This window comes from Falco naumanni, chromosome Z (assembly GCF_017639655.2).
Source record: "Falco naumanni isolate bFalNau1 chromosome Z, bFalNau1.pat, whole genome shotgun sequence".
NCBI lineage: Eukaryota > Metazoa > Chordata > Aves > Falconiformes > Falconidae > Falco > Falco naumanni.
In genome coordinates this window covers 24,206,378-24,223,200 of record NC_054080.1, presented here as the reverse complement: position 1 = coordinate 24,223,200, position 16,823 = coordinate 24,206,378, and the positions used below count along the sequence as shown (strand labels likewise).

The window sequence follows — 16,823 nt, the reverse complement described above, 5'->3', positions numbered from 1 at the left end:
TGATTGCAGTTACTGCCTCAGATTTACCTGAGTAATTTATACTACAGTCCACATTACAGTAGGTTGCTAGTTTTTTTTAGGAGCCAGCAAATCCAGTCCATGTGGCAGTAACAAACAGAAAACGTTAAGAGAGAGGAGTACAGACAGAAAAGGGCAGGCACAAGAAATACAGAATAAGAGAGCGCACAGGCATTTTCTTCTATTATGTACTTTTTTTTCTTTTTTTCCAAACAAGCCACAGTAGTGAGGTTTAAAATGTTGATAAAGTTACCAGTCTGACCAGTTAAGAAACAAAGACTAACTACATGAAGCATGCCCCATGAAAGTAAGGTACCTTATAATTTGTGTTAGAAATATCTCCGTGAGGGAAACAAAAAGCAAATAAGGCAGAAGTTCTGGGGAAGGGTAAACATCACAGCTTGGGGTTTAAGCTGGCTTTAAAAAGCATTTCCCACGGCAGGTGAGCACGTGGCGGGTGCTTCTTCGTGGGGAGCTCCCTGCTGCATAGCCCACAGCCCGCTCCTATATGGATATATGACCATCCCACCTCTTGTGCAAGGGTTCCGATGTGGAGACCTGGGAGCCTGTCTCTGTGACCCAACCTCTAAGCACAGACAGCCCAGAGAGAAAAACATCAGATTTGAAAAAAAAGTGTGGGTAAGAATGACACGGAGCTGGACTAAACTGGGACAGAGTTAGATCTTGCAGTCTCAAACCTTACACTTGGGCACTCTGCCTGTATGGAGGCGTTTGACTGTGTTTTGCTGCCTAGAACTGCTTTGCAGTGATTCCCTTTCCCTCCTGTTTCTGTTGCAGTGCTTCTAGGTGAGTAAATTGGATTTCACTTCAATAACGTGACTACAGGTAGCTCCCACATAAGCTCACCGAGACTGAGCCCCACGGGAATGAATACCCTAAAATTTGTGAAGGCTTCCCCAGCTCTGCACAGACCACACTGGATGCTCCTCAAAACCCATGTCACCAGCCTGCAGTTCCGAGGCTGGTCTGGCAATGGCAGCATTTTATAACCAGAGACGAGGACAGCACATGTGGCACGTTCCACTGTGCTCGGCTTCAGCAACAGAAGGGCTTTCACAAAGTCAGCCGGGGAAATATTCCAAGTTAGCAGTTTATCCCGACACGCTGCAGATGCTGGTTTACTGGCCAAATTAAAAAGGATATAAGAGGGGCCTTGTTGATGAAGAACCGTAAGTATTCTTTAAGTGTCCTTTCATTAAAGTAACACGGTCCCAGTTTTCAAATTGTGCAATCTTTTTCCCTAGCAGCTAAAAGCTCACTGCCATCCACCCCAAATATAATATTATTTTTTTTTAATATTCTATCTTAGCAGTCAGAAAGACTCAGCACAGTCTACGGTCAAAATCTGTGTTCTGCAAAGAAAATGGGAACAAAAAACATTCCAGGTTTTACTCGCAATAGAAGATAAATAAGAACAGATCAGACCTGGCAAAGGCAAGACCCATTCCCTAACATGTGCGTGGCACTATGACATGACAGAAAAGAGTACGGCAAATTTAGTGCTTGTCTGCTCCAAAGGAAGGAGGCTCTGGGGAAAGCTCAGCAGCACTGTGACCTAACATGAACAGCAAGTCCAACGGAATAAACTTTCACAGTATTTGGATGGGGAGAGAAAACCAAAAAATCACATGAGGTTGTTTTAACATGACTTGCAAGAAAAGGTATAGCTGTGAAAACACTGCCTGCAGCTCCATGGGAGAGAACCCTGCAGGGCCACAGCTCATTGCAGATGAGGTCCTTAACACAGCTGCTGTAACAAAAGCTGTGTGGAAAAGAAACACTGTGGAAAGACTTGTAGGAACTTGTTGTGCATGGTAAAATCTGGTTGCTGCAGTGACCATTACCTGATAAAACTGTTACATTGCCTTTTGTCTGGTTTTACACTCTCACTTTTCAATGAGTCATGTTCAGTCCAAACTCAGCTAAACATCAAGAGGTATTTCTTTACATTTGGCCTACAACATCCTTGTCTTGCTGCTTGCTGAAGCTACAGATCCAGCAGAGTGGCAAGCATCCTGGGTCTCCAGGCCAATTAAACAACTTTCAGATGCCATATACATATATATCTATCTATATATCTAACTAAATATGCAGCTGTGCATAATCCTTCAAATCTATAGAAGCCTCAGATTTATATTTATACCAGTAAAACACAGATATTACCTGAGCTGACATGGTCCACACAGTTCTTTCAGTTTTTCTTGATGCCTTGAAGTCAGTGAAAACAGCACCATCTACTGCCTACTCCCATCTTAATCTCAGGGAAAGCAATGGACAGTTTGATTGCATGTGCTGAAATGTCCCAAAATGTTACAAAAACACCACACAAGGATCTACTTCCACACTTGCAGTTCCCAACTTAAATCATGCCTATCTAAATATCTTTACATTGAGGCATTTCACAGATCAAGTAACACCTGCGTAGACACACACTGCAGCAACAGCAAAGGCACAGTAAATACCTTGCTTTAGTCTGGGAAACAGGGATGCACGTACACTTGGTTAATGACTATTACATGCAAAAAACTTGTAAGGTTTTCCCTGGAGTGTTGCACCTTCTATTTTAGTAGGAGATGAGAGACCTCAGAGCTGTACCTTATTGGCTGACCAGCAAATGCTCTATCCCTTCGTAAAAATAGCATGCCTCATAACGCCAGCTCTTCCCACTTCTCTCCATTTCTGTCACTAATTACCTAATTTTGGACAGAAAGAATTGTCCTTATCTGTGTCTCTCCAAAACCAATTGCTTAGTTGGGCAGTGATAATGAATCCTGAGGTGCTATTTATATTCCTCTAATGCATTACAAGGTTAGCTGTCTTTACGGGATTTCTAGCACCACTTCACTTTCCTGATTGCTGTTATAAATCAGCAGGATATAAAGAATCAGCTAGTACAGGCTTAATATAACAGAATATTTTAAAACAATAGTCATAGTCATATGCAGCATTTTTCCAGGATGAGAATGTGTCAAAGCTGTGAAGCAGGGATGGAACTGCATTTGACATTTGTGACAACCACATGAACATCCTCTCCACAGAGACTGCTGTTTGGCTGTGGCACAGCCTTCTGCTGCCAGTCATTCTTCTAGAGTCTGAAGACCAAACTCGCACAGAAGCTTACATGCCAAACTCACACTGTTGTCATGCCCCAGGGCTGTAATACAGACCAGTATGGATCCTGAGAAAGCCTTGATGTGTGTATTTTGATAGGAAGAGGGAAGAAGCAGGAATTACTTTTAGGAGAACACAATTTTTGTGAGCCCCCAAGTCACAAGTCAGTTGGACTGCACAAGTCAGCACAGCTTTTGCTCCCAGCAGTTCCTCTTCCAACCGGCTACTGCCGCTGGAGCTGCGGGAAATGCAGCCACAGCACCTTATGCGTGCAGGCAAAATGAGCATGTATTCCTGGAAGCGGGAACAAGCTCGTGATCCGAGGGCATGGCTTGCTTCCAACACAAGGGCCCTCTGCCGGGGCTCTTCAGAAGTCAGCTGGGGAAATCCTTGACTGCTCCCTTTCCAAGGAAAAGCTCGGTCTAAGTGTATTTGGAGTCCTTACAGCCTGCTCCAACATCTGCTAAAAGCACTTTGCAGTGGGACACCTAATAAGCTGGCAACAAAGACTTTTGATTTGTATTTTCACAACCAAAACACTCAGTGTGCAGTTGCTGAGCAGTTTTCAAGGGCTTTTTGTTTCAGAGTTACAGGCTGGTTTGAATAGGAAGGCAAGTGGACAGGGACTAACGTTTTCTCTAGTCTCAAGGCTACCAACGCAGAGAGCAGGGAATTCTGCCAGAGCCATAAAGGAAACTATATAACATTGGGCACATTTCTGCAAGCTTCTGTCAATTTGGCCTCCACCCAATGACACCATGTTTGGCCCAGAATAATTTAAGCAAGGTCTTGTGCACCTTGGATTTTCCCCTCGTGTCTGGGCTTTTCCAGACACGTTCAGGTTTCATATGCCAGAAGTCTTCCCAGGCGGGTTTTCCTGCCCTTGGTTATTTCATTGAGAATTCCCCAGCGCTGCACACAGGGAGCTGCTCTTCCCTGGCATGTCGAAAGTTGGTTTTTCCGCCCCTGGCTGGGCGTGTATACAGCTAACTCCCCGTCTTGTGAAGGCACAAGGTATCGCCCCTCTGTCCGGGGTCAGGAGCACCCACAGCCCTTGCCAAATCTGGAGCAAAAGAGGAGTAATGAGCTTTTTCCACATTGTGGGGTAAGAAAGCTTCCCACAGCCAGACAGAAGAGCCGGGGGCCCTTGCAGCCCGATTATGCTATGTCTTGCCATCCTGAGAAACATCCTTCTAACCACCTGGTAGCTGGGTAGACCCCTTCAGGCTCTGGCTCTCCTCTCACAGTGGTACCATCAGCTTCAGCTCAGCATCTGCCCCTGAGCTTCACATACACAAAGCCCTGAGGCAGCAGTGGGGCAGCCAGCCCAGGGGGACAGAGACCCCAGGTTTCCTGGGCATAGGCACACATGCAGGCTGGCCAGCCCCCCAGCATGTGGGGTTTGGGGAGGGGAGGGAGAAGAAGCACCCCCTGCATGGCTCCCGCTTGGAAGGGCAGACACACACCTTCCATCCCATGCTTGCCTCCTAGTCCCTTTCCTAATATCCTCCTGTTGTTTCAAGGCTGACATGTTCCCATCACTCCCCTCTCCGCCTTTTCCAGTTCCAGATGAACAGGGTGATGCATGATTGTTTTTTCTAGGCATTTGACTACTCTCCTCTCAGGAGATAACAGCTGGACATTTAAAAGGAATGCGGATAAATTCTCTTTTCATCAGCAGTTTAAACTAACTTCTTACACCAGACTGGCATGCAGAATCCCCAAGCCAATTCACATCCATGCATGCCTCACTGGTCTGGCTTGGTCTGCTAAGGGAAACAACAAATATGTATTAGAATTTTTTGAAGAGGCAACAAAACAGCACTATGCCAATGCCACAAGACCTCCCCCAGGCATCAGTGGGCTTGAGAACACCCATGCTGCCTGCTACCCGTGCAAAGGCAGCCTTTGCTGATCACAGAGAAGACAGAGGGTGCTTTAAAAAATGCTCTGCTGGTGCAAGATACTGTATCGCTTTTTTGCTGACTGTCAGATGCTTGGAGCAGATCTCAAAAAGCAGAGGGTACCACAGGCATGTGCTACTCTGCCAACAGCAGGGAGACAGGCCAGGTGTGGTCCTGGAAACAACAGACTGGCAGCAAAAAGGGAGAACAGACCTGGAGGGAGGCACCAGCCTGTCTGCCACACTCACTGCTGAAACCTCCCACCCAGCTTTGCCAGCCCAGCCTGGAAGCTCTTCAGACCCAGAGCTACTTGGAGCAACCTGTGACGATTATATCCAAGTGCACAGCAGGTCAGTGGTTCAGATAACCATGCAGTGGGGTAAGGAGGACTACTTATTCCATATCAGAAACAGAGAAAAAGAAAAATGATGGTAATCTGTGATGCATGTAGAAAAAAACAGCTACCCGAGGCACTTCTGAGGAATCTGTCCCTTACATCACCATGAGTCATTTCTCTTCTTGCTAGAAGGTTTCTCTCAGTGGGCCTCTCCAGGGGCAGGGAGGGGGGGGAATTTCCAGAGACAGGACATGCCTCCTGAACCCCCTCAGGCAGCCAAGGGAAACCACAGCAGGAGACCGCACAGTCATAAAAAAGACAGACTTCCCTGAAATTCACAATGATTGCAATCCATGCTAGTCTCTGCCTTTCAAATGGATGTGATAATGAGGGAACAGAAATAAGCAAATGTAATTGACAAAAATTGACAATAGCACTGGAAAAGCTCATCACTAGCTCCTGAATACTAACCCCGCCTCCTTCCCCCCCCACACTTTTCAGAACAGAAGGAGGATTTTACTGATTCAATTCTTAAGAGCAATTTTAAATCTGAATTATTTCAATATGATGTGTTTTAGGGGGTTTCTCTTTCCATTTCCAAGACTTGGCTTTACTGATGATCAAGACAGGCCTGAATTTCAGAGATGCTTCTACTGACTCCTGGACCCTGTCATCATGAAACAGTGTGGACCGTGAAAACATGCCAAACTAAGATGTTGACACATGAAGTTTGTGGAAATTTAAAATAAAGAAAGGTGGCTTGATTTATCTCTGGCTGACACGGTGTCAGGGAACAGTCACGGCCCTGCCTCTGCACAGCCTTCTGTCGGAGCGGTTGCTCTCACAGAACGTGAAGTTTGGCACACCACAGGGCCGCGGTCCCTGGGCAGGCGTAAGGACCTAAGACTGCAAGGAACATTACTGCATCTCAACAGACACACGGAAGCTATTGCAATAGGATGAATTTTCTGTGTCATACTAGAAACACCTGCAGTTTCCACTTCCAGAGAGGCAGGATCATAGCCCCATGCAAAATGTACTTTTTGTTAAGAGAAGAACAACTGTACCAGTCCTACTAGTTACCATCCTTTTTGCTCTCCATGGTGACTTCCCAATTAGTAGCACCACTTACTAGGCTATCTCTCAGTTTAAAGAGTCATCGATATAGCTTCTTTGTTGTGTTGCCAGATGGAAAGTCACCCTCTCGTGAGGGAGATACTGAAACATGTCTAGACTGACACGATTCATGTAACCCATTCACAGCCATCATAATTTTGTGCCAACTGGTGACCTGGCTGAGGTCTCAACAGTCAGTCTTGTCACAAGGTATTTTGTCTGCCATGGCCCTTATCTAGCATTATCGGATCCTTCCTGCCCGAATATTTAATGCTTATAAAGGATTCTCTAAATATATACACAAAATATAACCCTACTCAGACAGAAGAGCTATCAGCAACTGGAAATATGATGACAGTCTGCCAGAGAACCTCAACAATCAACGTGTTTCTAATAAGGCACGGGGAGAGGAGAAGTTTCAGTCTTTGCCAGCTTGCCCATTTTTCACAGAACGAAAGAACTTAGCATAAAAAAAGAAAACCATTATCATCAACCTGCTAAAACAAGAGCATTTCCTATCTGGGACTCTTACTGCTTCCTTGCTGCTGTGCTGTCTTTAATGCTTTTATCACCTACTATATACCTACTAAGTTATAAAGTTGTAAGAGTCATCTACAGTGCTCCCTCCCCCTGCCACAGCAGAGCAGAACACACCAGCAAGGAAGATGTCAATTTAGGGTCTCCCTCAGAGACTTTGTGATGTGCCTGATTTTGGGGTATTCAACCAGATCCTGTCTCATAAAACTGGCCACTGGCACAATCACTAAGGTGTCATGCCAGGCCATGAGGCTGCTAGGAATACCTTTTTGACCTTTGAAGAATAAAGTTATTTCCCACCAACAAGCTCATTTATGGATGTGTCAAACTCAAGAGGCTTCAAGTCCATTGAAACGTTCCATCCTTCCATCAAGAAAGGAGAGAGGGGAAAACAAAATTGCTAAAGACTGGCAGAGAGTACTTATGCTTGGCTGGAACAGGATGTGTTTCTAAATTAGTGGCCTTAGCCTCCAATACCAAAAATTCGGTAACCTCGACGTAATTTTTACCACATGGAATCTGCAGATAATTTACATTTCTACTAATTAGCATAGTAGCCATGGAAAACAAAAGCAATTTCTGTGGAAAGCCCACAAGATGGGTTTTAATGCTGAACACTGCTACAGGAAATCCCGAGTCCTACTAGAACAAATATGTTATGAAACAATACATTTTGCTCCTGCCTTGAATTTCTGCTGATGGCCGCTACCACTGACAACTTGCGGAACTTCACAACATGCTGCTGGATTCCCAATTTATAAGAAAATCCACATCCACAGAGAGAAGACAGGCTACCTATGTGGATGAGCCTGTTGTATTGCAAAGCCATCTGCAGACTACTAACAAATAAAATGCTTCCAGACCACACCAAAATCCAAACCATAACTGCATCCTGCGGTTTTATTTGGATTTCCCTCTACTTCAATTAACTCAGAACCACCTGACAGTTCTGTAGCAACAGAAGGACAGAATGGGAAAGCAGCAGAGGGGGGAGCTGCCAGGGCTTTCATCTCTGTGAAGACAGGATGGGGAGGGGGACATCAAGCAGGGCTGCTGATTGATATCACACTCTCTGACAAACAGCAAGACTCATAAGCGAATGTTATTTTGCCCCTATCCTTGCAGCTGCTGTTCCCTTCACCAGTGTCTACTACCTGGAGTAGTAGTAACAGACAGGTCCAACTGCTGGATGTGTGCACTAATTGCAAGCAGCACTGAAATATTCCTGAATGTTGGCATTTATATATTGCCTCCAGACCACAGATTCAGCGTGCGATATTCACTTGTTTCACAACTCTCTCCCGCCCCAGCAAACACAGTTACTGGGCAAAATATTTTTTATTTTGAATTCTGGTCCTACTTCTTTGGTGGGTGAGGAGGGTGCTATGGGGGACCCACCCAGCATCTCCTGGTTCACACACAGTGCCAGCACTTGTTTTCCCAAACAAGCAGGAAGAGCATGGAGCAATCAGCATGTGCTAAGTGCAAAAAGTTAAATCCACTTTGTCCCTAAAGATATTACAGTCACTTCAGACTATTCTGTACTGTTGTAGCACTGGCAGAAAGAAAAAGGCACTTTGAATATTTTTAATTTGCGGACCCATGATGCTACAAATTACATTGTGATATCTGAGGCTCCATTCATCCAGTATGGCAGTTAGGAACTGCTGGTATTTTTTAGCACAGCTGTGGCTAAACAGGTTGCAGTGAGCTTTCTCCATGTGCTAGACAGACCTACCAACTTTCAGCGAGAAGACTTCAGGATAAGGAGATTAAGCGTTCAGTCTGATTTGGCTGTCTCAGTGATTAGGGAGAAAAATACCCTGTCCACACAGCTTGTGAGAACCGTGCTTGAGCCCCACTGGCAGTAGCAATCACATTTAATACAGTCACATTTCCATTACACAGAGAGCCTTCGCTCCAAAATTTATGTACAGTTTAATCTGATTATTTTTCTTCCCCATTTCTGCCTGACAAACTGTACTTGCTAGGTCCCTGGCTGGAAATCCATGCTAATCAACTTAAGGCCTAGTAGATAAGGCAAAGTTTTTTTCCTCTGTGTTGTCAGCAAACCACATTTCACGACTATACTCAAGTCCTTCCCAGCTAGGGTCACTGGCTTCATCTCAAAATCCAAGAGCAGATAACAAGAACATGAAAAAGGAGCAGCTTGAGTGAAGACAGAAAATGCCAGTGGAGCTGCTCACACCAGGACTGGAGTTGGGGGAGGAGGGGGGGGGGGGTGTATGGGAGAGGTCAATGGCTCTATGCAATGTTTATGCAAATTGCTTTGTTGATGAGTTTTATCTGCCCCCCCCCCCCCCCGACAGTTTTGATTATTATAACCATAGAATTTTGTTTCCTGCATCAAGCAAACTAAATACTCAGCAACTGCCAGACTATTAAGCAAATGGTATGAGATGTATTGATCCTGCAGTAGTAACGATCTTACATTTTTACATAATGCCTTTCAGGCTTAAGTGTCCCTCAGCAGACTACAAGTTGCACCTATGAAAAAAGCACTTCAGAAATGAAACACCACAGTTGTCTGAGAGGACATTCCAGCATTAAAGAGGATGCAAACACCAGAAAAGCAAAATACACTCTGCCCAGCCAAAAATCTTAGTAGCATTTTGGACACATTCTAAATACAATAACCAGATTAGATATTAGATAGTCTTAGGTGGAGCAAGTTCTGAAACAACTATTGAAACAAGGAATACCTTTGTTGTGAAGCTTATCACACAGCTGGTGCTGCAAAATCTGCTGCACAAACAAGTATCTAGTCAATGTATAACTGTACTGAAAGCTTTGGCTTAAAACCTGGCTGTTGATAAAAGCAGTTTGTCAAGACATCAATTTTCTCTCTCGTTGGAAAGCTAATGCTTCACACAACAATGTCATTTGTAATTGAACTGTGGCTCTACTTACATACTCAGGAGGCAAATGCAGCATACGAGTCACCACAATCACTGCAATTCCCACTCCGGTAACTCCTACCCAAGTTCTAAGCTGTGACCAACCTTTTTAACCTCAGATGACACTCCAAATCCTGTCTTCACTGAAGGTTTTCTGCGTGCCCTCAAGCAAATCATGTCACTGCTTTGTGTATCTCATTCTTGCCTGCATATAGACATTCCTGACATTTTGAGGGTTTCTTAGGGATACAATTAATCTGAATTTTAGAGAACCTCAAGGACAAGGGAGCTGAGCACATGTGAGGATTTTAATCAGCTGAAGAACAACAGCAAAAGATGGGGAAGGTTAGAAGAACTTTGTCCCTTTTCCTTTCCAGAGGAAAAATCTGTGATTTTAAATCTTAAAATCACTTGAAGGTAAGAGCAAAGGCTCAGAACAAACCTTTGCCCAGGACCTGCAGAACTCTGGCGAAGGAAGCTGCTTACCGCCTAAGTGCGTTTGTCAGTTCAGCAGTCAGTTCACTCTCGTTGTACGGTCTCAGCTCAGCTAGTGTCAACGGTGTTGCGGTGCCATCACTGCATTCCTGAGAAACGAGGAAAGGCCATCTAATTTGAAGTTACATACAGTCTTAAAGGGAAAACTGAAAACCTCTGGGTTCACAGCTACTTTTAAAACGGAGGTGAAATAAACATCACAATGTTACAACAACATGGCAGTGTATCAACATAGCAAGAAATGGACTAAACTCATTAACGCTTCACAAATCCTTCTAAATTTTTCCTAAACCACCATAGGTCACCCATTTGCGGAATTCTGCCACAGTATGCATATCTGCAGGTGCCTTACATTACTTTTGACACCACACTTGAAACAAAGACGCACTGGATCAAACAATTCATATGATGCTTTGCCAGAAACAAATAAGACAGTTACAGACTAGCTCAGCTCTGGGTTTTGTTTTCAAACACATCACTGAGGTTTTCTGGGGATGCAGCAGTAAAATAACAGGATTAAAGCTTTTCTAGGTATCGCTATTTCTTCATGCAAACCACTAATGCAAATGCAAATATCTGTTTATTTTGCATTATACTGAGGTGGGAAAAGTCTTCAGTCTCAAATCACTACAAACTGACTTGGGAAAAGAGACTCATTACAATGTTCTAACAGCTTCATAGAAATGAGCCCTATATTTTCATATCTTGTGTTTGGAGTAGGGGGGGATGGTGTTTTGCTTAGACTCTTCCACTGTTTCTAGTGGCCACAGGCAAGACACAACACATGCAACCACAGCAGCTTGTATGCTTGTCAAGAATGGCTTTGTGGTATGCCGCCACCCCCACCCCACCCCAGATGACCACCTTATTTTAGCCCAGGCTTAACAGTAATTCTGCAAAGTCCTCCTAAGTCACAGCATGGCAAGAAACACCTAACAACTGGAGAAGAGAGGAGAGACATACATACAGACAAGAGGAGAATAATTAACTTGCTAAAGGCTGCTATAGGGAAGGGCACAATAAATTTTGTTTATGTGAGTTTTGGAAACTTGTTTGACTCCTGACCTTGCCCAGTTTGTCTTTGCTTCCACTGCTGGTTGAGCTGAGGGACCTCATTCTCTGCTCTTTTTGCTCTTCCACTTCAGACTTCAAGTGCTCGATATGGACGAGGTAGGCCTGCTCCTGGGCCTCTCGAGTACTCAGTTTCAATTCCAGTGCCTTCTTCTCCTTCTCCAGCAGGTACAGCTGTGCCTTGAGCTCTGCCATCTCCTCCTGTTGAAGAAACATTATCAGCATGCGGCTTCACGGTTTTACACACCTAAAGGAAGGCAAGGTTAAACAAGGTTTTCATCTACTCCTATTACTTGAGTGTTCTTTCCATGGAGAACACTATCAGCATTCAGAAGGCTTTTTATAATCACACAGAATAACTTGCCAAAAGACCAGTATCTCTTGAGGCTGAGTAAGATGAGCTGCGCTATCTGTTAATCAGCCTCAGAAATCAGCTCAGAGGCCACACAGCAGCTGATGTGGTCCTGAATCTGTAGTATCAGGGATCTGAGAGGGTCGCCAGGGCTGCTGAAACTTCTTTGGTTCTACCTTGCCCTAAAACAAGGTTAGAGACCACTGCCCTAAAACAGGAATGTCTGATTTTCTTGCCAAACAGTTCCCTAAGTGCCAGATTCCAGTTTCTTATTGATATGTAAGAATTACAGTTGGTTTATCTCATTACAGTGGAATAGGTTTGAGGGACGACAAGGACAGCAAACACTATCACATATTCCCACCTCGTAATACCAGCCTCTGTGGTAGAATGAGTTAGTAAAAAAGGCTGACCGGGTACGGCACCATCAGATGTCCATTTTAAATCTTAGCCAGAATCCCAACTATAGACAACTGGAGGTTGACGAAATTGCACTCACTTATATACTTCCATAAATATGATCCACAGAAGACGGGCACTAGTACTTTGTGGAAAGAAGGTAAATTCTGAGACCTAGCCCTTGCATGCAATTCTTCTGCAACTCTAACAGTTATGACAGGGTTGTCAACTATCATAACACAACAACAGCTACTTGGGGACAGACCTCTGCTTTAACATCGGCTCGGAGAGTGGCTGGACAGAAGTGTACAAACAAGGCATGAGTGCAGTGACCCCCCCCCTTCAGCACTTGCTCCCAGCCTCCCATGAAAAGCAGCTGATGGGTGTCCTGAACCAGAAGGCTCTTCTGTGTTTAACACTTCAGAAGAGTTTCTTCCATTAAATGTCTAGTTATTTTCTGGAATGAGGAGAGACAGTATCCACAAAAAACTGAAAGAGATCGTCCTAAAACATAATTTTATGTTAAAAAACCAACATTAAACAAACTCGAGACCACCAAAACAAATAAAAACCCAACCCAGAATCACGTTCTCACTGTTGAGCGTGCTGTGCCCTAAGTCACATCAAGGGTGAATATGGAGTTTATGCAGCTATTTTCTGCATTACAGTCCAGTTCTAGACTAGTTCACTAGTTACACATCACACAGATGTGCAAATATCTCTGAAAGATAGAGGCTTCTTGTTGTGTGGCCAGCTGAGGAACAAATCACTATTTTAAAATTATTCTTTAAAAAACCCGAACATATTCTAGTCACAAAAATATCAGAGGTATCTTACCTTATCCTTCAAAAACAATGCTCTTTGTATTATATCTTTTATTAACAAAGATTAACAAACACAAATCTTGGCACATATTTAGGCTAACTTTCTGTAGCAGATAATATACATTCCTACCAAAAATTTGCTGTCTGGATTAAGTGTAAGCAGAGCACACAGGTGCAGCACAGTTAGAAACAGCATAAAGTAATCACAGGTAATCATTGGCTTATTCAGAATCACCAACCATGCAAAAATAAAATCCGTATCCTAAAACCCTTCAGGCTTGGAAAGGTTTGTATAAGCTTTAAAGCCATTTATTTATTCATCTACTTGTATGTGAAATGAAGGTTAGAAACATAATCAGTTTCATTCAGTGTGGTTTACAGAAATTCAGTTGTTAGGCAAACTTACCATTAATTTCCTTTGTCAACAGTAAAAATGTAAATAATACTGATAAATAATGATGGGCAAATTTAGTTATAGGAGTTGAACTGGATTGTCTGGTATTCTTAAATGTATGCATTTAGCTTCTTAAGCCTCTATTTCTAAAGCCATTAATCTACTTAGCCTGCTTAGTGAAGGCTAAGCAGTAATTTGAGCAGAGTATTTTGGCACTTATGTAAATAAAGATACTCTCCACAGAGGACTATCTGTGTGGGAGGGTCATGACAAGATCTTCCCAGGCTGGAAGCTGAAGTTAGGCAAAATCAGGGACAGTCTGGATGCAAAAGGACAGTTATTTCCTAAAATAAAAAGGTGAATTTAACCACTGCAACAATGAACCTGTGGATCTTTCCTATCACTTACTAGTTTTAACTTGAAGACTGAATGTTTGCTTGTACTACATATCCTAGCTCAAAATAAATTTGAGGATCAACAGTTTATGAAGGCAGTAAGCTTGTATCATCATATATGAATTCACAAGTGTGCATCCTGTCCCAGAAGACTTAACTTGGACTCTGAAAGCACCCCTCGTACGTTAGTTTTCTCATGTCAAGACAATGTGACTTTGAAGTACAGAAGCAAAGACAAAGGAGGGGAAAAGTGGAAGAATCATCAGCCGTTGTCTTACAGAGACGCCCAGGGAAGGAACAGGAAGAAATGTAAAGGCTAAAGTTAAAAATTAAAACTAAGTTGAGGATTCTGGTAGGGAGACACACAATCTGTGAGGCAGGGTGGCAAGAGCAACAGTTCATGTGGGAAAACCTAAGTAGCTTGGGTTTACTTAGATAGTTCATTAGTCTTTACATATGCAGTTATTTTTTTCCATGAAAATATTCTTTCTGAAGATAGTGTCTAAATTTTGTTTCAGTGACAACATCACCTTTGTGTATTTACTATCCCTGTTATTTCCTAATTACAGGATGCTGGTGAAACACTTTGCAGTTTAACATACCTGCTTCTTCAGAATGTGGGCCTAAAGCCCAAGTGTCATTTACAAAATGAAACCCTAAAGGAGGAGGTAGCAAATGGTCACTCTTACAGTTGATTGCAGTTGACTTACAGGACCCATGCAAATTCACAAGCTTCAAGCACCAAATGTAGCCTATTGAATGAATTCAACATAAAGCATAAATTCCATATTGAGAAGTATTTTATATTACTATGCACACAATATTACAAGTGTATGACTTGCAGTAATTCTGAATTTGGGTGAAAACTTGAATGAAAATTAAACGCTCTTGACTCAACATAATCAGAAACACCACAGCATCCTCAGAATTAAAAGTTGTGTTGGATGTGGTCATGTCAGAAGGATAAAACAGCAAGGACTCATGTGGCAAAAAGTTCTAAGTCATGAAAAGGGACTCCAGGAGGATCACAGCAGACAGCCTTCAGAAGTAAAACAAATATCAGAGCAGATAAATGCCATGCTCTAATGTATTCTACTTAAACGCATTCTACTGTACACATCTATAAGAGCATGAAATGCTGTAAACAAAGGTGGACATCAGGATTCTTCACATTTTCTGCTAAGAGACTGTAGTCTCAAGGCACTGTATGAGCAGTATTATCACCACCTGTACACAAGAGAGGAAAAAATATCAGTGTAGAAAGCTGAGAGTTCTTATCTAGATCAAGTCCTTTGAAATGCAGAAAGGCTGTAAACCAAGAATTATTTACACCCATCAGAAGTAATCTCCTTGCTAACTGGGGCATGACAACAACTGACCTCAAAGCAAGACCACTGAATGATGACAAATTGCAGACGAGACTATATTTGGAAACATGGTTAATTATTGCTTGAAGCAAAGAATTGGATTTTAGAGAAATACTGGCAGACCACTATGTCTTACACTCTGGATCAGTGAAAAAAATAAACAGGGCAACAGAGAAACCATCCCTAAACCATCTTTTTAGGGATCGTTTTCATCAATAATGAAGAACTTATGGTGTAAAAGCATTTTCAGAACATTATCAGCATAAAACACAGGTGCAAGAAGCAATATGACAGATTTGCTAATCAGTTTTTACAAGGATTCATAAATGAAAGGTGCAAAAGATGCAGCAGAGATTCCAACACAGATGCAAGCACAGGAAGAGAGCAGCAGGTCATGAAGTCCAGCAATGCAGGAAATCCTTGAATAGCTCAATCAAGCTGTATCATCCTTACTAAGAATGTGGAAGGGAGGGAACGAATTCAGAGCTGCTACATGATGGAAGTCCTCTGCAGCATGGGTCAGTCCATCTGCTTCGGGTTAAGTAAAATACTGTAAGGAAATTTAAAATTCTCCAGTTGTCTCAGAAGAAGGCAGATGCATATGCTATCCTGTATGAGGTACACGCAAACAATTCACTCAGAAAGGCAGGACATCCATGAGTCCTGTCCTCAGGTTCAGCTCTGTTATAGTTTGCTGAACATATGAGCAAGGTGTAATGCAGACCTGAACAACAACCATGGATGCTAGTAAGGTAGCACATTTTCTTGGGACCAAAGCATGCAGAATGTAGCTGTGCCTTTTGTAATGCTTGATGCATTGAAGAGCAGCAGGAATTTTCAATTTCTGTAGCAGGAGAACACTTACCATCAAATCCATTGCAAGCTTTGACAAACGAGTTTTCAACATGTCCCTTTCAGAAACCTAGGGAATTCCTGCAGCCGTGAATTCCAGCAAAGTACAACAAATTATAATTAATAAGAGTCCTGTCAGTTTCCCTCTACCAGAAAGGACTGAAGGTGACTTCAGCCACCAATGTAAAATGTGTGTCCATTCCAGTATGCACTGCACACAAACCAACCAAGAAGAACAGCCTGGGACAATTCTGCAGCGAAAACCCGATGTGCTAGGTCCAGCCAAAAGTTATTAGTGGACACTGCATGTCAAAACCAAGTTAGATGATCAAATAGTGAACAAAAGGATTACTAGCACTCAAAACTGTGCCAGATAGCACTACTAGCACTCAAAACATGCAACTGTTGGTGTTCCTGCCAGGTCATGGAAAGCAAGGGCACTAATCACAAGGGACAGCTCTGCAGTTTGCTTTTACGATCGATTCAAAGACACCAGTAAGAATGGTGTACAAGAGATTTCAGGGGCGGTCTGGATGCAAAAGAGAAGAAGGAAGTGTGATATCTGAAATATACATCTAATTATTTACAAATGTCCTCCAGTACATCTTGCATGCTTTAGTTATGGGGAATATATTGCTGTCGGCCATAACATACTCAAACAATTACAATAACTTTAAATTTTCTGACTAGTAGCACACAATCTTTTTTCCTT

At 43.0% G+C, this 16,823-nt stretch overlaps 1 protein-coding gene across 4 annotated transcripts in view; it reads right to left on the bottom strand.

Annotated features, from left to right (window-relative positions):
• The window catches only part of MCC (MCC regulator of WNT signaling pathway), a 226,333-nt gene that overhangs the window by 5,348 nt on the left and 204,162 nt on the right, over positions 1-16,823 (bottom strand). For all 4 annotated transcript variants that reach the window (XM_040580652.1, XM_040580651.1, XM_040580653.1 and 1 more), the window contains 2 exons: positions 11,523-11,729; positions 10,449-10,546 (listed from right to left, as the gene is read on the bottom strand). In XM_040580652.1, the coding sequence (XP_040436586.1) occupies positions 10,449-10,546; positions 11,523-11,729 (305 nt within the window). The remainder of the gene's footprint in view (positions 1-10,448; positions 10,547-11,522; positions 11,730-16,823) is intronic.